This window comes from Sipha flava, unplaced genomic scaffold (assembly GCF_003268045.1).
Source record: "Sipha flava isolate LNK unplaced genomic scaffold, YSA_version1 307_pilon_pilon, whole genome shotgun sequence".
Taxonomy (NCBI): domain Eukaryota; kingdom Metazoa; phylum Arthropoda; class Insecta; order Hemiptera; family Aphididae; genus Sipha; species Sipha flava.
This window is the reverse complement of record NW_020272984.1, coordinates 319,780-346,322: the sequence shown is the minus strand read 5'-3', so window position 1 is coordinate 346,322 and position 26,543 is coordinate 319,780. Positions and strand designations below refer to the sequence as shown.

Sequence of the window (26,543 nt, the reverse complement as noted above, 5' to 3'; positions counted from 1 at the left end):
ATCATAAACAACAATACAACAACCAATACAATTGATAAAAAACATTATATGTTGGTCACACTGCCAAATATGGCGGGAAATCTATCGTTTTTACAAATCACAGTAGATAATGTTTTCTAGGATCGTTTGTACAATTCACACAATACTGCTATAAGCAGTGGCGTATTTAGGAATTTCAGGATAGGGGCAACACATATTTCCCCCTCCACTAAAAAAAATGTTGTTACTAATTATTATTATTTATTAAAATCTCTATTGATTTCTAGATATACAATATAAATACAAAATTCAAATATTTTTCTTCCTTGATTCAGAACCACCAAAATCATTAATTATTTATACAAAATCCAATGAAGTGGTTATTTCAGCTGCAGTTATTAATACCGGTAAAGCCGAGCAGCGGTCTTGAGCCATTGTAGACAGTCAGTAGCTTTTATTATTTTTAATGTTGAAAAAGAATGCTCTGCAGTACAATTTGTAGAATGTGTACACAACAAAATACGTAAAGCTACTTCAACATAGGGATGAACACTAGTAAAATTATGTTCTCTTATGAACCGTAATATCTGTATTGTTATAAACTTAACTTTAATGTTTTTTATATAGCCTTGAAATTGTACACACTCATTTACAGAACATGTTGCCAAATCATTTGGGTAAGTTGTGTCGGTGTGTAAAGTATGAAATAAAAATTACCAGCCCCCTAAATCTTTAAAAATTTGCCGCTCCGGACTACGAGACCCATAGTCCCTATCTAAATACGCCCCCGGCCATAAGTGATGGCCCAAATCTCTTGAGATTAAGTTGCAATGATCAAAAAAATAATAATCTAATCCAATATGTTATTATACAAATAAAAATATTTTAAGCTATTATTTATTAAAAATATTATTCACATAATTTACGTTAAAAGTGTGTTTATGTAACTCGCTGCTCTTAACTCACTACATTGTAATAACTAACAATTATTATAACCATTCCAATAATCGATTCCAACAATACCAAATTATAGTAATTACCAACCGTAAATCTGAAAGTTAATTACCCGTTTTAGGTAAAATTTAATTTTTTTTTTCTATTTGGTTTAAAAAGAATTATAAAGATTTTTTCTTCTTAGGAGATAACAGTTATAACCATATGATTTATTCTCTAATGTTTTATAATCACGAGTAAATAATTTATTGTTGGTACATTCAGTGTTGGCCTGGTATTTCAAGATCCAGATGCATTTTTCAAGATGTGCCGCCAAAAATGTCATCTCATAAAATGATAAAGAAAGTACCTATTCATAAATAGTGCAAAATATTACAATGTTTTAATGGTGCCTTATTTAAAATACACAAACAATTCCATAAAATGATGTAAGTAATACCTTATGATATAGAACTTATCGTTGAGCTATTATAGTTTTATACTAGTAGTTACTAACTTCAAGTTAGTAATAAAAATAAAAAAATATACAACTTAATATTTTTTAATGATATCCAAATTGCACTGTTGATTTTTTTTAAAATAGTAATTTTTTCAGTTCTCTAAAGGCCGTCAGTAATTATAACTATAAATTATAATCAACTATAATGGTAACAATGATAATTTATAAAATTTAGAAATGGAAGACTAGCAGTACAAATTCGGCTGACACTGTTTACATTATTCTCATACAATCATGCAGTCATAATTGTAGGTGATAGAGTGATAAAGAGGACTTTAACAATGAAATGCTCATTGAATTAAATTCAGTAGTTAAAAACAGGGACTGGAATCTATAGGTTTTTTCGGTTCCAGTTTCGGTTTTGGTTGGTCAATTAATTTTTTAAGGGTTCTGGTTTAGATTTCGGTTTTTTAAAAGAGTAAGTGTTCTAGAGCCGGTTAATTTCGGTTAATTCTGATTATTATAAGAGGTTTATTAAAAAATAATATGAAATTATTTATTTATTCCTATTTAAATTGTAATTGTTTCATTTCATGAAAATAGAAGGTATTATGAATAGTTAAATAAAATAATTATAAATATATTAAATATATATGTATTATATCAGCCTATTATATTTCTTTGAGTCAGGTTATTTTATTCCAACTCGTAGTAATAATTTGTAAAATATATTGTAATATTGTGAAATATTATGATTTGATGAAATAAACATCTTTAATTTAAAATTTAATTTTAATTAGGAATCAAAGTTAATACTTGCTACTGTTGTAGCTACACATTTTTTATAAACATTAATTATATATAATACTTAATAGACAAGATAGATGATATACTTATTGTAAATTGTAATATATTAATAAACATACAAAAATAATAATAATAATACAAATTTACTTATTATATGCATTACATTATTACAGTTTACAACACAAAATAATAAAAAGATTTGACTTTTATTTTTCTGAACCGACAAATGGACAACAAAATAGTCATTACCATAGTTTTACTATTCTAAATAACTGACCTAAATTAACCCTTTTATAATTAAGGTTATGGTTACGGTTTTTCATTTTTGGAAATAAAGGTTTCGGTTTCAGTTACGATTCTTAAATTTTAAAGGTTAACCAGTTCCAGTAGTGGTTCTTTTCGGTTACGGTTCTAGTCCCTGGTTAAAAATGCGTTTTGTTTAATTTTTATTTTCCTGTTTAGTCGCTTAAATTCGTTGGTTCATTCTTAATGTTTATGTAATGATGTTGAGTAATGTTTTGTGAAAATGGTTTTAATGATTCTTAAATTTGACACTCATTAAGTTTTCCTTACCGAAACGCAAGACAGTGGTTGGTAATTATTTTAAATTGTAGCGTGCTAATAGTATCCCATTAAAAAATAAATTATGGAGGAACTTAGTTTGCTCAAAATGCTGAACAATTTATTAATAAGATATGAGATTACTAGATATACGTTATCACCATTTTTTTTTGTGGGGTTTTATTATTATTTAATTACGTTATGTAATTAAAATTTAAAATTTTTAATATTTCTTAAGTATGAGCCTAATTTTTTATGTACCTACATTTGTCACGGAACACACACACACAATTAAATATAATAAACACTATTTAGAAAAAACAAAAATATAATACACATATTATATATATATTTATTATTATATATATTATTATTATATATTATTATATATTTGTATATATACATATACAAATAAAAAAAAATAGAATTACTAATTAAAAATTAATGTATCAATTTTATTAAATTAAAAGAGTGATTTGAATAATAATAATTATTATTATTATTGTTAACAATAATGTCCTATTATTAATAATTATAATAATAAACATAAGAAATGGTGCAAAAACAATAAAAAGAAAATCAAAATTTCAGAAGACAAGAATTATAAAAAAAAACGTTAATAACAAAATATGAAATAACAATAAAGTAAAGGCCAAGAAGACGACTAAAAGCAGACAAGCGCCCCCGTCGTTCGCGACGGTCGTCACCGTTCGCGAACACTTCGGGGCTCATCATCGACTCCGAAAACTGGTTCGATTAATCTATTGGGCGTCCCGATTGATAATCGAACGAGTGGTGACACCAAAAGCAAAGGGGTGTAACGGTTGAGATAACGGTATTCGTGCGACACGACCGTGTCACATTATATACGAGTATTAGATATATACAGTATTATAGCCAGGATTCCGGAAGTTTTCCAGTGGGCCTCTTGTTGAATGAGGCCGCTTGTACTCGTTGGGAAGTTTTTTTTGAGTTTATCGGTTTAGGGTCATTAATGACCACACAATTGTGTTGACAGACATAGACGCATTTTCTAATGCGATTTCATTAGAAACTGTCTAAAATTAAATAAATGGTATTTTAATTTATAATAATAATATTAAGTTTTCAAATGCTAAAAATAATATACAATCATTTTATATGAAAATATACGTTTTTTTTATTGTTGTTTTTATACCTATGGTCTATCTATGTGGGCCTTTTTTTATTTTCTTGATAGAAATTATTGACCCTATCTGGCCCTGCTTAAATATATTATTATACTATTATTAATTAGTAGCTAATCATATTCAGTAGGTACCTTATATTATTATTTTATTATTCATTCAATATTAATTATGCAACGCCGATACTATTTTATACCCGAAAAATTGTACCTACTATAAGCTGAGAGTTTTATTTATTGTTTTTTAATTGCAAAATATTTAGAAATTAATTACTACACATTTAACGGAGTATTTGCATAGTATCATATAAAGTCGATGAATTCCAAAAGTGGACCATTATTTAATTATCTGTTCTTTAAAAATTTATTTTGAATAACAAACAATAATTATTATCAGGTTTTGTAATTTTATATTCATACTATTTTATGGACAACAATATTAGGTAGGTATTCTCATTGCGGTTGACCGATCAAATTGCGTTTTACAGACTGGTATGGTAAACATAAAGCCATTTCGAAAAAATCCGGTAAAACACGTATTCTACAAAATTATAGAGTTATTGTAGGGTGTGTACCGTTGAACTGACCTTTTTTTTATGGGTTTTCTCTTTATAAGCTAGCAGACGTACAGCAATCTTGTATGCGTGTTGTCACGGTAACACCCATAAAGTCGCATTTAGTGGTCAAAGCGCCGTCTAGCGGCCGTCCCTGAGTATCACGGGGCTTTGCATTAGAGTCCAATCGGTGGTCTGGCCGGGATGAATATGGGTCAAACGCATGTTTTACAATAAGTTCTGAGTGAAAAACGAACAAGTTACTTGCATAATTACGTAATGCATTAATACATTCATCTATTTTTCTTTTCCCTATTACTGAGTACATCAAAGTGTAATTTGTGAGACAATAGTACATAATATCTGTCATTATTCATCTTTTTACACGTATTACTATAAAGTGAATGTCCGGCACGCGACCGAAAATTATTAAAGGTAGTACCAAAACCAATATATTATCGTAGTATTCTAAGAATAACAATATATTTTTGATTTTTTCCGGAGATCTGACCGATATCTTAATTAGTGACTAATTGGTAACTAATAATTATTAGTTATTTATTATAATATTTTATTCTTTTTCATTTAAATTAAATTTTAATTGAGTTTACTTTTATGAAGTTGAAATTATAAATCCTAGTATACTTACATTTTATGGTAGTTGTTAACTATGAATTAAAGATTTGCGAAATTCACACATAATTTATAATCGTTAAATTTTAATAAGTGTATTTGTGTATATGATGTATTTACATAAACATAAAAACGCAAAATATAATCACAAAATTATAATTAAAGTTTTATTTATATTGTAGTTAATTGGTATATTATAATATTTTTCTAGTTACAAGTTAATATAAATTTTATTTTATTTTAAATATTTTTGTTTGTCATTATTTGTAAATAGCATACATATTACTTCAAATACACAATAATTAAATTAATATTTTGATAATAAAAATAAAAATACATCTTAATTATATAAATATACTAAATTAAACATCATTATTTTAAAATATATCAACATTTAAATCATTAAAAATAAATATATTTGATATCATGTACAAAATACAATGTAATTTTTAAAATTTTTATAGATGTGGTGCAAAGTAAATTTGTATAAACAACATTATAATGGAATAATATGTAAAAATCTGAACTTTAGACATGTGTTCATGTATAACGACACAAATTATTATTAGATTTAGAGGCTATGAAATGAGTCCGAAGATAGAACTTATATTATTATGAGCGAACTTCAAGCAACTGTAGAATTTGCTGTCGAGTACTGCAAGTTTTATAACATAGATTTATTCCAAAGAGGGTAAGTGGTATTACAAATTTTTATCTTACGAAACGAAGAACATGCTTTTGAGATTTAAAGTCAATATTCTAGAGTCTTAACCTTATTTGAACATCTCACTATGGCTTATGATTCATGTTTGATAAATAGTTATGCATAAACGAATGATCGAAGTCGTATGATGTTACGTAAAGTAAAGAAAAAAAGTAATATTCAATTCAATACCAAAAGCTTACCAATGAAAAATATAGACCATATATTTTTACTATATACATATGTACATGTATGTATGTATATGTAAGTATACATTCTGCTGGGCTATTCAGTGTATATTAATATAAAAGTAGTAGCTAGCTCACCTTACCTTTAGTCAATTGAATTAAAATACTTTTTTTACATTTTGATTTTCTAACTAAAAATGTAAGATATAAAAAGAATTTGGGTTTTTTAATTAAAATGATCAAGGGTAGATAAGTTTTTTTATTAAAATTATTGATAAATCAAAATCTTTAAAAAGTTTACAGAATAAAATAACGTTAAAATATCAAACATTGGAATTTTTTTCTTATTTCCAATTAATCAATATCAAATATTTAAAAGATAGTTTATAAAAATACATAAATAACATTTAAAAAGCATAGAAATATTAGACGTAAACGTACAGTACTCAAGAAACTGTTTTTTTTTATGTTGCATTATTTACCCTTTCCTTACGCCTTGCCAAGTTTATATTTAGTCCTGTAAGGTCAATGACAGAAAACAAATACATATATATATACGCATTATCACACACATGTAGACAGTACAATTGATTTCACAAATCACTTTATAATAAATTGTTTTCATTTTTAGATTGTATCGTATTCGGACTGAATTGAAAGTTTCTCCTAAGCTTTCTGTTCAAGTAGAAGTTAGCTTGAAAAAACATCATCAAAGTAAGTTGAAAATGACAGATATATCAATGAATACAAAAAAGCATTAAAAGCATTTAAAAAGTAAAAATTGCCATGGGCTTGTACAAAAGTTTTATTTCATGCATTAACAAATAATAAACAATATTGTATATAAAAATATTCCTATTAAGAGTATTGATTTAGTAAGTAAAATTAAACAGCAAAAAATATCATAAAGAATAAGTATACTTTTATAAATTTCAAGAAAAACAATTTATTAAATCGTTACTTCGACTATCTGAAATTCTAGTAATACCAAAGTTAAGTTTTTTTTTTTTTAATAGTTACTAATTTTTCTTTTAATTAATATTTTAATTGTTAAAAATATTGAAAAAAAAAATCAAAAAACTTAAAATTTCCAATTAGGAAAAAGTATCTTCACAAAAATATAAAACATTTTTTAAAATAACACTCTGTTTAACATTTTAAATTACAAGTTAATAACAATAAATAGCGTTTTATTATAATTAGATTTTACAATATCTTATAAAGTTAAAAAGATATTAGATATTAAAGTACATTTAAACATCACTAAATTCGTATCTTTTATTTATATACTAAGAAATTTCAATGCAGTGATTTTTACCTCCACACATTCAATATTTAGTGACTTAGGAACATATTCGTTGTTCAATGTAAATAGTGATCTATCTACAGTAATTTAATAAGGATTCAAAATAAATATGAATTCACTTAGAAGGTATTAAATTTTATCTTTATAAATCCCATAAAAAAGTATTTAAAGATTTTACAGTATATATGTAGAATGATTCAATTTTTGCAAGACTTGAAACTAAAGTATGAAAATATGATTTTTTTCATCGTTTAATCACAATGAATTTCATTTTTAATTTGTATTGCACCTTTAAAGCGTTCGATCTGTGGACTGAGGTTACCCTAAAAATTATGTTCGCTTGATGATAAATGAAATAAAATGTTTTTTTGACTTTAAACTGATTTATAAAATAACTAAAAAGTATCGAATCAATTGAAATTGCTAAGAAAATAATATTTATATAAAATTAATAATATGTATTTTAACAGGACAAGAAAATCAAAAATCTCCTCAATTATACTATGTTGAAAGTGGAGAAGATCTTGGTGTCAGTAAAACATTCAGAATACTTTATAGACATGAAGAAATTATGCTTGATGACACAATATTATTTAAAGCACATGTACTTGTAGACAGTCAAAAAGTAATTAAATCAAAAAAATTAATTATAAATACTTTTTAATCGATTAAATTTTTTTTTTTTTTTTTATCAGCTTCAAGACAGTCTCGAAAGAGCAGGTTTTATTTTGAATGTCGAATTGTGGTTTGGAGAAAATGGCTCTATGTGCTGTGTTTCCAGTAGGACTCTTCAGCTTCACGTTTGTCCGGCGAGAGGATTACATTATCACTTACCAGTGTTATTTGACTATTTTCACTTGTCAGCTGTGACTTTAACTATACATGCAAGTCTAGTCGCATTACATCAACCTTACATTAAGTAATGTTTATTATACTTAATTTTATTAACATTTTAATTGAAATTGATAACATTTTAATTTGTTAATTCTAGAAAAAGTATTTTGAATTATATGCAAAGTTGGTAAGTTATATTTTATTAATTTGTAATATTTTGATAAGACATTAAATTCAACTTAAATTTTAAATAGTGCTCCTAGAACTGGTAAAACATGGTTAACAAATAATACAAATCGATTTAATTTTCGGCCATCACATTCCATAGAATCAGTTTTTTTTGGCAATGCGGTAATGAAAATTATTACTCAATACTTTTTGTTTTGGAAATAATTTAGACTTTTTGTATGGGTGTATTAATTTTTGTGTATCTATGTTTATAGAATGGCCAAAACGGGACCACTAAATGTGTTGGAAGCTCAGGGAATAATAACAATAGCAATCATGTCAGTCGTATGCTCAATGCTCGACTTATTCATCGTGAAGTTTGTTCATTGTTATCGGAAGCTTTCGACAATCTTCATTCCACAATTGCTCAATATAATAGAATAATGCCTGTATGGCAACAGGTAGAAACACCGGTCGGTCTCAAAACTGCTGTCACTATTCCTCAAACAAATAAAGTATAACGTTATAATAATAAACACGATTTAACATTAATTTAATACAAATATAATTTTTTTTTAGATTTTAGATGAAGATGAATTTTTAGCCTTAGCAAATAGTAGTATAGCTCAGTTATGTGCTCAAAATATATTGTTATGGCATCATTTTTTAGATAATTTTACAAAAAAACAAGCTATAAATCAGCATCTTTCCAAAAAACACCATCAACTTCGAGTAAGCAAATATTTTTTTAACTATAATATTAAATTTCATCGTATATACTAAATTAAATTTAAATTGAAAAAGTGAAATGATTTCATACTTTGAAGGAAAACTTTTTACATCAACAAAAAAATAAAAATAATAACGCATCATTTTCAATCAATAATTAATTTATAATACATATGAAACATAATATACTAAAAAAAATATGAAATAAATGAAATTTTTAGAATTTTTTTTTGATGGATGTTTGAAATTATGCCAATAATTCATTGACTAAAGTACTAAACACATATGTACCCATAAATGTATATTCGATATTTTATGTTAGTATAACATACATTCATTATTATATTTATTTGTAATTTTTGTAAAATATGCTGTAAAATTAATTGCTCTATATAGATGTTATTAAATTATTATAATATTAATATACATTACTCAATATTACGTAATCTCATTCATATAATACATACCTAAGACATACAACAACATGTAACTAAAAATTATTTTATAATGTATTAAACTATACAAAAATATTTGAATATTTAAAGTAAATTGGTTACTGCAAAAGCCGTCTTCTCCCGTGTGTGAGACAATTTAGAATTTTATTTTATATTTCTAAGTTAAAAATCTGAGTATAGGAATTAAATAAAAATTTTATAATCTAAATTCAAAATAAATATAAATAATCTGATCAATAATTACACTTTTTTATGTCCGTTTGCTATAGAAAACGTACAGTTAAACATGAAAACATGATTTTTCCTCAGAAAATATAGGTATTTGTAATAAGTATATATACGCATGAACATGAACAGAGTTCTTTTACCTTCATCACTTCTTTGTTTAACTGGTTTTACACTCACCACTTGGAAACACCATGAGGTAGTATTTCAAGTGGTGGACTCTTTTATTTAAATAGGTTAATTATTTATTTACGTTCGAAGTTATATTTCATAGGATTTATTTTAACAGGTAAGAAGATTTTCCGAAGCATTTTTTGTACTAGAAAATCCTAGACAAAGTGCAGCAGGCTGTTATGATGACCATAATAACTTTCAACATTATAGAGCCGTTTCAGAAGCAGCTAGAAGATCTAGGTACTTAGCTTCATTGCCACCTTTACCTGTTCATTGCTCAGCAACAGATGGTGACCCATTAACATTACCTGTTATTTTCGAAGACCAATATACAAAACCGGGAAGTAGTGCTAGGCGATCAGATAGTGGTATACAAAATAATTCTTTGTTATTATTATAATATTAATTGCAAAATATTACTAATTATTTTTAAATATTAGATTCTCTTATGAACTCATGTGGTATTCCTTTAAATACGCTACGACAAACTCTCTTGCTTAACCAAGATTGTAGTTGCGGAATCGCAGCCATATTAGAATCGAGAAGATGTAGTCAAATGGCATCAACTGGAAAATTACTTAAAGTAAAAGGTAAATTATGCTCAAATAATATTTGCAATTCATAACTGTTTTTTTTTAAATAGGCTTTAGGTGTCCAATCAAATTTGATTGAACATTAAATATTTTATATTCTTTTAAAATGTAGAAGTTATCGCGTAAAAAATATAAATAAATATACATACCGATATGATCATAAATCAACTAAGATGTATAATGTATCTTATACACTAATGAATGGTTTTCTCATAAAATGTATTATTTTTTATAAATATTGGTCATTTTATAAAAATATTTGTATTTTACATCCAAAAAAAAATTACATTATTAGTGAATAAAAATTAGTTAGGTTTTAAAAACTTAAATCAAAGTATAAATTGATTAATTATTATTTTATAATAATTTACAAATATCAACATTTCAAATAAACATTTTATTTATAATGTATTTATGTTTATGTATATTTTTAAGGGGCACATGAAGATCAAAAACCAGATAATCTTCGCATTAAAACTAGGCACAGCAAGTCATTAGACCAATTATTAAGATCGACTGTAATGGAAACACCCATGTTATCATTACCACTAAGTTTTTCCAGAACTTTCGAACCGAATAATAATATAAATAATACTACTGAACGATCAATAGTATTAAAATCTTCACCACAAAAACCATTAGATCTCATTCAAAATACTAAAATTATGACACTTCCTCGTCGTCTAAAAGATGTCAAACCGTTTGAGTTTCGAGTTCAGCCAAATGGCTATGCATCGTTACCATTACGAAGAAATGATAGGCGAGCTTACCGAACAATAAGTTCGACACAAAAAATTAAACCAAAAATTATAGTTAAGAGTAGATCACCAACATCAGGCGAGGAATCTCCGATTTCAAGATTAGGAACTAGTGTAAGTGTTCCACTTCAATTAGAAGCGTTAAATACATCATCGGTAACGGTGAAATATTCAAATAGTGCTACTTCCATACCTGATATGATAAACGAAAAAATAATTTCGGGTGTTGCAAATAGTAGTGAATCAATGCCTGATCTTGCATCAACAGTAGTCGGACGATTCTCATCAGTTTCTGATAGTGATATCACATCAGAACAAAGCGGATGGGTTTCTAGTCGTCGATCTTCAATATCTTCATTTTCAGGACAAATTACGCCAAAAGGTTAGTTGTATATTGCTTTTACATTAGTTCAATTTACTGTTACATTGATATTTTTTTCAGTGGAAGATCCATATGAAACAAAAGAGGATCTATTTATAGGGAAAGAATTACAAAAGAGATTACTGAAATTATTAGAAGAATCGCCAAATAGAAAAATGGTCGTCGCTGAAAAGAAAATTAAAACTTCTAAGAATAATAAATTATTAACTAATGTTAATAAATCAATGACTAATGATCAGTTGTATGAAGAAGTTCGTTTACCACCACCAAGGCAATTTAGAGATATTCCTCTTCCACCAGAACCTTTTAGAGACACAATTCCTCCACCAGATTCAGTTGATAATTTATTATATCATATGTATGAAACAGTAAAAGAAGCAAGATGGAATGATCAACATCGATTAGCCATGAGACAAAAGAAATTTTCAGAAAATTCTAAAAAGCCAGTGTCCAGGTATTCATTCAATATAATACGTATACGTACGAGTATACATATTTTGTAACTTGAATTTAAGAAATATTATATTTAACCAAGTGTTTTTATTTAGAACTAAGAAAAATAGAGTGGAACAGGAATACTATGAAGATGAAATACCAAAAGACATAAAATCTGACGACCGTATTCATTCTTATAATAGTGTTGAAGACAACTCAATGTTTCAAAAATATAAGGAACAATTTAAAAAACAAATGAGTTTTACTGGTATAATTTATAGGTAATCGAAAAATAATTTTATACAAATTTTAATTTTCTTTTTTTCATGTTAGTAAAATAATTGTTATTATAATAGCGATGCTCATATATTAGCTTCAACTTTGCCATACTTTCATATCAGCGAGGACTTGCGTATGTTTTCACCAGAAGGTGTTCATCTTATTGTTTGTGTCCATGGATTAGATGGAAATTCGGCCGATCTACGTCTAGTTAAGACATACATCAAATTAGGCTTACCAGGTGCTCATCTGGAGTTCCTTATGTCTGAAAGAAACCAAGTATTTTATTTAAATCACAATAATAATTATCACTCCAGTTACAATATGAATATATATTTTAGGGTGATACATTTTCTGATTTCGAACGGATGACTGATCGTCTTGTCAATGAAATTCTTAGTCATATATCTTCGTTTCAATTACCGCATTATCCGTCTAGGATAAGCTTTGTAGGTCATTCACTTGGAACGATTATCATCAGAGCAGCTGTCGCTCGACCTCAGATGAAACATTTGCTACCGAAAATGCATACGTTTTTGTCACTTTCTGGACCTCATTTAGGCACTTTGTACAATACTAGTGGATTAGTAAATATGGGTAACTCATTTTTATATATTTTAATATCTTATCAGTTCAAATATTATTATATAAATGTTATTACTCATGTATAGTTCATATTACATAGTTCCACGTTCCGAGTATAGTTACAAAAATAAGGATTAAGAACAAATCAATTAACTTTTCAGGTTTATGGTTCATGCAAAAAGTAAAAAAAAGTGGTACTCTACTTCAATTATCTTTGAAAGATGCTGTAGATATCCGACAAACGTTCCTCTATCGATTAGCTCAAAATTGTCATTTAAGTTATTTTAAACATGTGCTGTTGTTTGGTTCGTCCCAAGATCGATATGTTCCACCTCATTCAGCTCGGATTGAGTTGTGCAAAGCCGCCATTAAAGATACATCACCCATTGGTAAATATATAATTATTTAAAAATTTTCTAGCCACTTGTGTATAATTTGTACCGTTAATTATAATTATTAGGTGTATATTTATGTATAACTTGTATACTTACCATGTTTATATTTTAGGATTGGCATATCGGGAAATGGTGAACAACATACTATGTCCTATAATCAACAAACCAGATGTTACATTTATCCGTTACGACGTACATCATGCATTACCTAATACGGCTAATTCATTAATAGGAAGAGCAGCTCACATAGCAGTTTTAGATTCCGACTTATTTATAGAAAAATTTTTGGTGGTAACCGGACTTAAATACTTTAGATAGGTATACAATTTTATATATTTTGATTGTTAACAGAAATGTATCAATTTTTCCCATTCGTAATATTCTTCAGACAGATTTATAGTTATTATCATAAACTCTTCCGTATTCATATCCTACTAAACTTGAATACAAATTTGTACAAATAATGACTGAAAATAATAATAAATATTGAATCAAAAATATACCTACATACCATACATATACACAACGAAAAAATTGAAATGTTGTATTATAGATTTAATGAAACAAAAATTCTCAGACGACATTAATAAATTAAATCCTATCATAAGTTGGTACGTATATTTCATCAGATTATGATATGACATTTGAGATTTTGTATGGTATAGTGATATAGTTACATAAATTATCAGGGTTTATATTTATTTATTTTTCTTTTGACAAAACTCTACAATGCTAACCATTAATATAATACACATGTTCATATAATTATATATAATACATATTAAAAAATAAACAAAATCAATTGTGAATAAAATAATATAGTGTAAATCATTAATATTAATACAATTAGAAATTAGTGTTATATAAAGTATCACAACTAGCTCAATATTATTTTCATTCAACAACCACTAAATTTCTTCGGAGATAGTGTTTACGATATCGTTTCAATAACTATCAAACAAATTTTATGTCTCTTTTATAATATCCATTAATTAATACATGTGTATGATATTCTTAGCCTATAAACACCCCGGTCTCATAATACGGAATGCACCATACTCTTGTAAAGCATATAGGTATATTTGCATTTTTGTGACCTGTCATCGTCTCTTAAAACGACATCAAACCTTTTTTGAGAGCGTGATACTTGGTAGGGTATGGTTGAAACAATATACTTATAGGAGTCGTGTCCCATATATTTGCTTCAATTGAGGTTCCACGTATTCTCAAGATATAAATTTCCTGGTTCAGTAATAATTACTCAACAATTTTATTATTAAATTAAAAATATTTCAATTATATATTGTTTCTCATCACTCCATATTGATTCGCGAGATTTCAGTCGTTTGCATGGTAGGTTTAAGGTTTTTGGGACTGGTAAGTTTCTGGATAATGTGGATTCGGTTATTTTCTTCATCAGGACGACTGCCGTCTAAGTGTAGAGAATTAGGTTAAAATCACTGCAGAGAGCCATGATGATGGTATGATTTTCTATAGTGCCTCATATATTAATTTTATTGGTGTGGTTTCATGGTTCATAGATAATTTTTCTATATAATCATTTTGAAATGAAAAGTGTCAGTGTTTAGATATGCAGGGTATCTACATCAGAAGTTGCTCCACTCAGTATTTTTATATTTTTGTGTCTAAATTTTAGTTTCTGTACAATTATACTCAAGTGTTTAATGTAAGTTAGTGACCAATTTAAAAAGCTACTAAGAAACTTATTGGATATACATTACGTAATAGGTGTTTAATTCTTTCATCGCAAAATACCTATATTATTAATTATAAATCTTAACCTGCCATTTTGTTGTTTAGGTCAAAACACAGGATACTGTATAATTTGAGATAATGCAAAGTCATCATTTTAAAATTAAAAATCTATATGAGCTACAAACATAATTATATGAATTACTAAAAATATTGTATTTTATTTTCAAGAATTATTTTTTCATATTCCATGGTAAAAAAAGACCTTCCTTAGTATCTTACTATAGTATTTTTATGTACCTAGGTAATAATTATATATAGGAATATAATTATGTTTCTTGAAATATTCAAAAGTGTATTAAGACCAACAATTTAGAATAAAATTATTGTTAAATAGTGTATTATAAACTAATATTCTGTATTTAAAAATACATTTTGTTTATAGATACTGTTTTAAAATTAAATCAAAATCAGTAATTTAAATTATCATAACTATAGTATTAACTTGTGATGGAAACATTTAAAAAATATACTCCTATATCAGTTGGTTTTCAATTATAATGCCATCAAAATAACATCTTTTCATTATATATATTTATATTTTTTTAATACCGACACCTTACAAAAAATATTATAAAAATATAAAAAAATAATATGAATGAATGATCATCTCTTAAATTTAATTATTATCGTACTACTATATTAAAAATTTTATAACCTACCAAAAAACTAAGAACAATTCTATATAAAGACTCATAAACAGTATTTTCATAATAATAATATTAGTCTAAATGTACCTACCGGTATGTATAAGTGATAATGATAAAAAGGTTATTACTATAAAGGCATAGAAAGGTTCAGTTAGCTGCATTATTCATTTTTTTTCTTACTGAATTGTATACTTTAATGCTCAATAAGTACAAGTCAACAACAAAATATTGTAATATTAAATAATATTTACCTAATACTATGGTTATATTATGAAATGTAAACACACAAGGGTCAATTAACTTTAAATTAATTAAATGTATGTTTTAATAAAATATAATGAATTATACACATGTAATTAATGATACATAATATTGTACATTGTTTTTGTTTTATAAATAGATATTAAGATTGTTAAGTAATTTTATAAATAAAATAAGTTAAAATTGAATCATAAACTTTGGTATATTATATAATTTAACATAGTGATTCCCAACCTTTTTTTACTAATCACCCTTTTTAGATTTTCAAAAAATTTTTCCCCGGACAAATTAAAAAAAATATAATGTCATTTTCATAATCAGCCATTTAATTAAACTAAAAGATAAAACCCTATATACAATTTTTATTTTTATATACGAAATTCTTAAATCTACTAAAAATATTAATTATAGAAATATAATATAAGATTGACTGTTAAATAATTACAGAAAAATTACTTTAACTAGTAACTATCTTAAGGTTGATGATTTCCTGATACTAAAATTATATTTGGTTCAATGAATGTTAGCATCACTTTTAAATCTCCCTTTTCAGATATGTCCAACCGATTTCTTGATTATATACCATTTGATTATTGATACCATTGGCTGTTATTTAATGATATTGTAGTGTGTATACATACTATGTATACCTACATAATTCTGTATATTACTTTTGTTACATTAATATTTTTAATTGTACACAGTTACTAAAAAAATTTATTGCAATAAGTTATAAACAATAAAAATGAAAGCCACAGCTGAATCACCGCCCTTAGCGCTTCCTTAAGTAAAACGCCCCCCCCCCCTTAAAACTAAATAAGCCCACAAGGGAGCAGTACCGCCTATGTTGGGAATCACTACTTTAAAAGCTCCCCCAAATTAGTTCTAGAGTTTAAGAGCTATTATATTATGTTTAAACCTTGGTTTTTTGAAGGTGCCTCTCAAAATTGATTAACTACATTTTTTTCTTTGATTCATTGATATTTTTAAATTTTAACTAGTAAAAATAATATAACTACCATTTTTAAATTTTAAATTTTGTTATTTAGGATCAAATAATTAATAACAACTATAATAAGAAACGGGTTAAATACTTATTAAATTTATTTTATTTTTGGCATATATAATATAACAACAACTACTATTGTATTATTATTTAATTGCTTAAGGCTGTGATTTCATATTATATTTTCTTTGTTTATGAATTATAGAATACCTATTATACTCGACGTTAACAATATGATTAAAAAAACTGCAAGATTAAAAATGTATTTTTTAATTAATGTAATAAGAAAATACCAATGTTTGATATTAACTAATTGTAAAATATTCTTCAATAATTTCATAGTATACCTACTAAATTCTCAATTAAATTAGGCTACATTGAAATATAGATATATCCTTAGCTTTTTCAATTTTATAAAATATACATTTTACCATAATCTGATGAGTATAAAAGACCCATCTCATTTACTCGCATTAAAAATTTAAATAATTTTATTCAACTTTTAATTTATTAATTATGTTAATTCGAAAGCACTTTGTTTTAAAACAAGCTGTTGACGGATATAACACCATACAGTTAATGCAAACTATTTTAATATAGATGTTTAACAATTCATCTAGTTAATAATAAAACCAAGGACATATTTGTGTTGAGGCCATGGGGGGGGGGGGGAAACTAATTTTTCTTCAACACTAACTTAAAAATAATTTATAGTTCATTACCTACAGTTCATGTTCCTGTTATAATGATAACATATTATAATGATAGACTAGTAATTTATATTCTTAATTATTTATACATTACATTTTTTAAATAAATCAATGTATTATATTAAAAAAAATATGAGCCATGGGAGGGGTGAATGCCCCCTTTTCCCTCCCATCAAATATGCCCTTGGGTGTCAGCTGCTATTCGGTATCTTTGCGAATCTGTACACGATGGTGCACGTGCTCATTTCGATTGCAACGTTACCCGTACGACCATAGACCTTATACTCTTAATTCTGTTGTTATTTTTGTTATTTTTTTTTAATCATATTACTACAATATCTATTAATGTTTTATTATTTACTTGTGCAATTTTATTGAAGAATAGTTGTCATTGTATCCTCATTTACAAAATGGAATGAGGCATTTGTAAACCATATTGAAAAATTATTAAAATAATATTATACCTATTATAGAATACAAATATAAATTGTTAAAAATTCAAAACCAGGAATAGTCGGAAAATCAAATAACAGCTGATGTATAATAATCGTACACATAGATATTTTATGGTATGCACAATAATTTTAATATCGTGCGTCAATTATCATAACGCTGCCAGCGCACCCTCTATCACGGTTCAGATTTTAATTCACAGGGCCGGTCTATGAGTATAAGGTCTATGCGTACGACTCAAGCAGTCGGTTAGGACGGTGGGTTATCGTTACGCATTATCCCACGGATATATATATATATTAATATATATACAGTGAGTTCCGCTTAATGTGATCACTGGTTTATAGAATCAACCGTTTATTAGAATCAAAAATGAAAATCCCAAACCAAATTGTATGTTACTAATGTTAAATTGACCTTTTATTAGAATCACTAAGTACCGGATAATTAAATCACTTTTATGAACAATCTTATCGTTTTTATGGTATCTCAAACTGATTAATTTATAAAAACCATTTTATTTTTGAATTTATCAGTATTATTGTATATCGTTGTACATTATGTCAATCAATTATCTTTGTACGTCGCGGCGTCGTGTACTTGTGTCATATAGTTTATTCGGTTTATTGTTCATGATCAGACGTATTTTTTGAAATGTCGACCAAACGAAATGATTTAACTATAAAAGAAAAAAAAGATATACTCGTTCGTTTTGATAAATTGGATAAATGTTCTCAAAGAGAAGCCGCATTAGCTCTGAAAATTCCTCAACCAACGTTAAACAAAATTTTAAAAAATCGTAAGGAAATTGTTGAATATGAAGAACAAAATTTGCCTCTTTCTCGAAAACGAAAACGAAATGGACAAAATGTTGATGTAGAAGAATCTTTATTACGATGGTTTCAGCAAGCTAGAAATTTAAATATACCGGTCAGTAATTCTATTTTACAAGAAAAATCTGTAAATTTAACTTTGCAATTAGGTGTAGACAATTTTAGTCCAACGATCGGGTGGTTGACTCGTTGGAAAAACAGAAACAATATTTTAAATGCATTTATTTAATTTTATTTTTATATATTAATTTTATTTTATTTTATTCAAAATTTAATTTTATTTCAAGCATAAATGTAGAATCATTAAATAAAAACAAATGTAAAAATCAATAATTTTATTAAAAAATTATAATTATGTATATATGTATTAGAAATTATTAAATATCTAATTATAAATAAATAATTATATTAAAAGATTGAATTATAAAAAAAATTGTTGTAATGCTTTTTAGAATCAACCGGTTAATAGAATCAAAATGACCTGCACCAAAGTGATCACATTAAGCGGAACTCAATGTATATCTGTACATTATCCTTAGTGTTATCAACGATTTCACTTGTATTTGCAGCGTTTCGAGACGACGAGCCCGTCGGCATTTGTAGGCGATCGACTAAATATATCACGTCCGGTTGACATTCTATAAAACATTGTTAATGCGTAACGTCGACGGTGATCACATCATCAACTTTTCGAACTCGATCACGGCACCCCGTGTGCATCGGTTTCAAGTTTTTTTTTTACGCCTGACGGATAAATATATATACAAAAAAAGGCACTAAATCACCTGATTACAAATAGTGCTATGTAATAGCCGCTGCCGGATAAACCACTGGTGCAAGCGATGCATTGCACTGGGGTCCTGCCTTTTTGAAATATTAGGCGGGCCCGGGGCCCCAATATTATATACGTGTGATCAAAAAATACCCGGATTGCGTTAATAATATTTATATCAGTTAAGATAACGAAATTCCGATTATGTCATTCGATAAAGTAATTTCTAACGAGGATTTTGGTTTGAAATCGATAACAATATTTATATTTATTTTATGTTATTTTTACAAAAACATGCTTCAGTTGTGTGGCGAATTCCGTAATGGAAGGAATAGAAGAACAACGTGTGCGCGTAAAATTTTGTTTTAAATTAGGAAAAAGTTCGAGTGAAACTTTTGAACTTTTACAGCAAGCTTTTGGAGATGATGTTCTGTCTCGGTATTGTTAAATGGTAGTTAAATGGTATTGGGTTAATTAGCATAAAAGAAAATTGTAAAGTATATATGACTAATGAATTATTGTTACCTGAAAGGCATGTTGCATCAAAAGGACAAAATCATTTTGATCATGTACTTAATTTTAAGTTAATCAATTATATAGATAAAAATGTAAATACACACCTTGTTACATCACATATCAGTAAATTAACTGATTTATATATGTATAGTATAAGCACGTCAGATGTAATAAGAAAAGAAAATAATGAGATAATGAATAATACTATTGTAAGGCATCACATACTGTTATATGTGATATATTCCATAACTATAACTTTCATATTAATAATTACCATAGATCTTTGTAGAAAGCACCAATGCATGTGTATTCGACAAAAGAACCAACCTACGGAAGAGGTACCCGAAATCATACTCAGGGGACATATGGAACCAACAGCACCTTCAATTACGGTCAACCCTGAGAGGCGGTCATCAGTGTATTCCATCCAAACTATCCATTATCCACGGATTTAGAGGATAGTTTCGTCTTAAAGAGGGGCGTGTAATGAGCAGGCCTCATTTACGTCATTGCACCACATCACGCCATAAGACGTCAGCATTACGCTATACTAAATGGACCAATCAAAGGCTCTTTAAATCATCACGCCACTTCCGTATCAGGATACGTGACGCAAGTGGGCTCCTATATAATGCACCTGCTCACTAGCCACGGGAAATCAATCTTAATACAGAGCTAACTGACTGTGTTACTGTTAATACAAGTCGTGATCGACTTGACTCCTGTACAGTTTAACTTATTATCTATATACATAATTACTGAGTGTTTGTCTAATTTAATATACCAAATCATTTAAACTTGTTAACATATTCTTCAAAGTGTTCTTTTCTTTCCCTCTCCATCACTACCCGTCGTAATCCCTTTGGGTGCACGATAGTGAGTTAAATGAGCATGTCTTGGTTTTAATGACTATAATTTGTATAGAGATGATCGTAATTTGATGTACGGTAAACTGCGTGGAGGTGGTGTATTAATTGCTATAAATAAAAAAATATGCTGTGAACTATTACATGTTCCTTTCGTAACTGGAATCGAACAAATATTTCTAAAAACTACTTTCAACAAAATAAAAATAGTCTTAGGCTGTGTTTACATACCACCTAATGCAACAATAGAAATGTATTCTAAATATTGTGATGTAATAGAGTCTATATTTTTTAATAATCCAGATTACCATTTTATTATAACTGGTGATTTTAATTTAAACAGCTTCGATTGGTTCATTGAACCAAGCTTACAAGGTAATGTCCCTGGAAATTTATAATTTAATTCTTTTGTAAATCTTTTAAATTTAAAACAATGTAATTGTATTAAAAACTCTTTAGGTCGTACTCTTGATTGTATATTTCTTAGTTCTGATATTGAACTTACTTCTATTGTCCATTCCTCCGAATCCGTTGTACCAATAATTGATGATCATCATCCTCCTTTAGAATTATATATAAAATTTACGGATTCCTCTTTACATAATTCTTATGAATTTCCACTTGTATATAATTTTAAAAATTGTAATTTTAATGAAATTTCCCTCTTTCTATCTAAAATCGATTTTGAACTTAACCTAAATAATAATTTATCATTTGATGCTCAAATAAGTAAGTTTTATGAAATAATTTATCATACATTTTCTTTACATGTACCCAAAACAAAAATATTTAATAATTTTTCTCCTGTTTGGGCAAATGCTGAGCTCAGAAAACTCATTATTGATAAGAAATGTGCTCATAAAAAATTTAAAATTAGTCATTCCCAACAAGATTATCTTATATTCTCGAACATTCGTAAGAAGTGCAAACAGTTAGCGTCTTTCTGCCATACACAACATATTACAAATTTAGAAAACAGCATCCAAACAAGTATTAAACCTTTCTGGAAATATATTAACTCACTGAAAAAAACTAACAATGTTGTACCAGATTGTGTTAAATATCATAATCACTCATCTTCAAATATCTCTGAAACAGTTCAATTATTTGCTAACTACTTTTCTTGTGTTTTTGTTTCTGATTCAACAAACTTTAACGAAGAGTCCCAAATAATATCAAATGTGGCTTCAATGAACAATATAAATGTTGATTTAAGCTCCTGGATTATTGATCAAAATGAAATTCATGAATTTTTAAATGATTTAGATATAAATGCGAGTACAGGCCCTGATGGTGTTCCATCAATATTTCTAAAATTGTGTAGTTTTGAATTAATTAAGCCACTTTATTTAATTTTTAATAAATCTTTAAGTTTAGGTTATTTCCCTAATATATGGAAAAAATCTTTTATCACACCAATACATAAATCAGGGGATAAACATAATGTTTCAAATTATAGGCCGATTTCTAAATTATCTCATATACCTAAAATATTTGAAGCAATCATAACTAAAAAATTAACCAAAATAATGTCTCCATACATATGTAAAAACCAACATGGATTTAGACCAAAAATGTCGATTTCGACTAACATGTTACTTTTCCAGTCTAAGATACTTGATTCCCTTAATACCCATGCCCAATTAGACTCAATTTATACTGATTTCCAAAAAGCATTTGATAAAATAAACTACAGCCTACTTCTAAATAAATTAGTTTTATTCGGCATCCATGGTAGTTTTTTAGATTGGATAAAATCTTATATTAGCTCTCGCACTCAGGCTGTAAAAGTATCTTTTAATATTTCAAACGACTTTTTTCTTACCTCTGGAGTGCCTCAAGGTTCTCATCTGGGCCCCCTCTTATTTATATTATTTATAAATGATCTACCTTCCATATTTGATAGCTTAGTCGAAGTTCTCTTATTTGCTGACGATGTAAAGATATTCTCAATAGTTAGATCTCCTGAAGATACTTTAAATTTACAATCAAATTTGGATAGGTTTGCAATTTGGAGCCGTCATAATCGCCTACCCTTAAATTTAAGTAAATGTAGTGTTATTACTTTTTCTCGATTGGATAATGCAATTTCTTATAATTATAAAATTGATAACTGTGTCTTAACGCGTGTCAATTCTGTTAGAGACCTAGGAATTGTTATCGAAAGCAATATGTCCTTTTCTATACATATAAATACTATAATTAAAAAAGCCTTCAAAATGTTAAAGTTCATTAATAGAAGGACGAACAATTTTAAAAATCTTTATACATTTAAAACATTATTCTTTTCTCTTGTCAGATCTCATCTCGAGTTTGGCTCTGTAGTCTGGTCTCCTAGTTATTCTTCATATAAAGAGGCGATTGAAAAAGTTCAGAATAAATGTTTAAAACTTATATGTTATAAATTGAATATACCTACTTCCACCAGTTTGCAATACTCGGTTTTTGGATTTACAAGTACTGAACTAAGAAGGAATGTTGCAGATATTATGTTCATATTTGATTTACTGAACGGTCTTATTAATTCCCCGGAATTGCTTTCTATGATTGGTTTTATAACACCAAGTCGTTACTTAAGAAAATCGAATCTGTTCCATGTACCATTTTATAAAAACAACTACAGTTCCGCATCTTTTTTTCCCTAGAGCTCTCTCATTATGTAATGTTATAGCCGATCACATAGATTTCTTCTTTATGTCACGTGATTTATTTAAAAAAATGTATACTTAGGTTTAAATCTAGCAACAAATTAAATACCATGTTTATTATTATTATTAAGATTAATGCGAATATTAAAGTTGAATTATGTTATTATCTGTTTACCAAATTGTATATCATTGAATGTTTATAAATTAATTCATGTCATAAATTGTTAATTAATTATTATTCACTTTTATTACTATTTTATTTTATTGTATTCATACTCATATCATTACTATCATAATTATTGTTAACTCTTATATTGTAACTTAGTGTCATATTAAAACATAATACACTTTCTGTACTATTAATACCAAAGGATATCTACCCGTTTATAATGTAAAATAAATAAATAAATGTCTTTATAAGTATTCGAATACTTGTATTTAAATACTTTTCAAATACTTTTCGACCAATATATTATAAATACTTAAAAAATACTTTTTATTTTTATTCTAGAATATTAAATACTTATTTGCATTCTTACTGCAAATTCTCCAATATTTTGGTTATAGGTATTTTGAATACTTTTAAAAAGTATTTGTATTTATATTCAAATACTTTTTAAAGAAAGTATTTGAATACGTATTTTAAATATAAATGACACCAAGTATTTAAGTATTCTGAATATATTTGAAAAGTATTCTTAACAAGAATGTAATAAATAAAATGAGTTTAAAGATAATTTTTTTTTGTTTAGTATATTTTACTAAGTTAATGAAATTTTGAAATTTAACAAGAAATACAAGAAATAGCTACGATGATATTATACTAAATAATGCAAAATTGCTTTGTTCAAGATGGGGAATTCCCAATAAATTTGTTAAAAAAAGGGAAAAACATTTTTATAATAATTTAAATGGATATTGGAGACCAAGCACAACTGAAGAGAACTTTAAAGTAAAAATATTTTTCCCTGTGTTGGATACCGTTTTATCTCAATTTGTTAGTCGGTTTCAAGGTATGCATAATGTAATAGAGGATTTCAATTTTTTAAACCCTATTATTCTTTCTTCGCAAATCGATAAAAATATTATAAAAATCATCATTTGACTTTTGTTCAACATATAAAGATGATATTAATTCTGACTTCCCACGACAAATGTTATCTTTAAAAATTGTTAAAAAAGATGAAAAATTATAAACAATAAAATATTTGGGTTGTTTTATTATAATTAACGATTTATCAAGTAGTTTCCTAGATGTTTTAAGTGCTTGCATAATTTTTCTTATAATGCCAATCACTGTGACAGGAGCAGAACGATCATTTTCTAAATTAAAACTAATTAAGAATTACCTAAGAAACTCTTGTGGACAAGAGCGTTTATCAAGTATAACTATTTTAAATATAGAAAAAGAACGAACGAAAAGTATAAATATTGAGAAGATTATTGACCATCTTGCCAAAGCAAAATCAAGAAAAAAAAAATTTTAAAATAAAATTATTGAAAAAAATTTACTTGCTTTATTTAATAAATTTGTAACATATTTAGTATACATGTGTTATGTTTATTATATGTATTTGTAACCTATTTACTTTGTACGGACTTACTCTAGATATTTATGCAATAATTATGTTAAATAAATAATTTATTAAATATTATATTTATGGTAAATTATGGTTATAAATTTATAACGCAATTTGATTTGTGGTCAAAATATGAAGGTAAAGTACTATAAAATAACTTAAATTTTTTTTGATGAGGGCCCCTAAATCTTTTTCGCACTGGGGCCTCCAGAATTCAAGATCCGTCACTGGTAATAGCTAGCTGATTATGTATACAAAATCAATATCATATTACCCATAGCCAGTGTTTTCAACGAGTGTAAAACATGTACGAAATATGCAATACGACCGTACAAGTCAACGTACAGCAGATAACTGCTGTATATATATATATACGACTATACGATTATTACATTATATATTTAGTTCAATTTCCTCCAAAAACTGCATAAGGACGTAACTATGACAATATAATATATAGTTTATATTAATTATGTATAAACTGTGAACCCCCCCCCAGAAAAAATTGAAAATACGCCATTAGTTATCATTATAGCACGGAATTATATGCATTAAAAACCAATCAAATATGCGCTAAAAGATCAATAACATGCACTAATGTTAAAATACGCATTAAAAAAAAAATTTGCACTGGAAATTTTGAATTTTTGATCATTCGATTCAAATAATACATAAAAAAAATTTCATTTAAAATTATGTAACCCTACTGTAAATACTTTTTTTTCTTCTTCATTTTAAAGGAATTTACTATGATATTTATAGATTTAAGCTAGATTTAAATATATATTATCAGTATTATATTTATTTACTTTTATTTGTACATTTATTAATATATATGTACATGTAAAATAGTATTAGTAGTAATATTTTTCATCGGCCCATTTTCGTCAATATAAGCAGCGGCCCACCGAGAAAATCCCGGTTCTCAACGGCTCTATTGGGATAAGGTAGCAATGTTTAAACACTTAACTGCAGATTTTACTCTACCACCAGTTTTGCTTTCCAGGTATGATGACTACCTACATTGAAATAATAAACCATCAATATTTTCTTCTTCTCCCAATGTTATAATTGCATCCTAAGAATAATTGTTGATATAATATGAGTATATATGAACCCAACATATTATATGGAGTAAATATGAACCCAGTAAGATATAACTCACAATACAATC

The 26,543-nt window shown here is 27.0% G+C and overlaps 1 protein-coding gene and 1 pseudogene across 2 annotated transcripts; one reads left to right on the top strand and one right to left on the bottom strand.

Moving 5' to 3' along the window:
- Positions 1–4,646: 4,646 nt before the first annotated feature.
- Positions 4,647–21,046, top strand: LOC112686358 (protein FAM135A). Of its 2 annotated transcripts, none has more exons than XM_025558591.1 (19): positions 4,647–4,894; positions 5,557–5,783; positions 6,615–6,697; positions 7,760–7,914; positions 7,985–8,208; positions 8,281–8,310; positions 8,378–8,474; positions 8,567–8,806; positions 8,871–9,023; positions 9,990–10,242; positions 10,315–10,464; positions 10,903–11,607; positions 11,668–12,061; positions 12,156–12,323; positions 12,399–12,600; positions 12,663–12,918; positions 13,068–13,295; positions 13,414–13,619; positions 20,555–21,046. In XM_025558591.1, the coding sequence occupies exons 2-18, from the start codon at positions 5,707–5,709 to the stop codon at positions 13,617–13,619; spliced, it is 3,621 nt and encodes a 1,206-aa protein (XP_025414376.1). In that variant the 5' UTR covers positions 4,647–4,894; positions 5,557–5,706; the 3' UTR covers positions 20,555–21,046. The 2 variants fall into 2 exon arrangements, with proteins under 2 accessions (XP_025414376.1, XP_025414375.1); XM_025558590.1 differs by lacking the exon at positions 20,555–21,046 and adding an exon at positions 15,123–15,320.
- Positions 12,516–26,543, bottom strand: part of LOC112686364 — a 23,017-nt pseudogene continuing 8,989 nt past the window's right edge.

What these genes read in the sequence shown, in the direction of transcription:
- LOC112686358 (XM_025558591.1), top strand. Translation starts at nt 5,707, where the DNA reads ATGAGCGAACTTCAAGCAACTGTAGAATTTGCTGTCGAGTACTGCAAG. An exon ending in TTATGTCTGAAAGAAACCAA is followed by an intron (nt 12,601 to 12,662) that starts GTATTTTATTTA and finishes TATATATTTTAG; the next exon opens with GGTGATACATTTTCTGATTT. An exon ending in TAGTGGATTAGTAAATATGG is followed by an intron (nt 12,919 to 13,067) that starts GTAACTCATTTT and finishes TTAACTTTTCAG; the next exon opens with GTTTATGGTTCATGCAAAAA.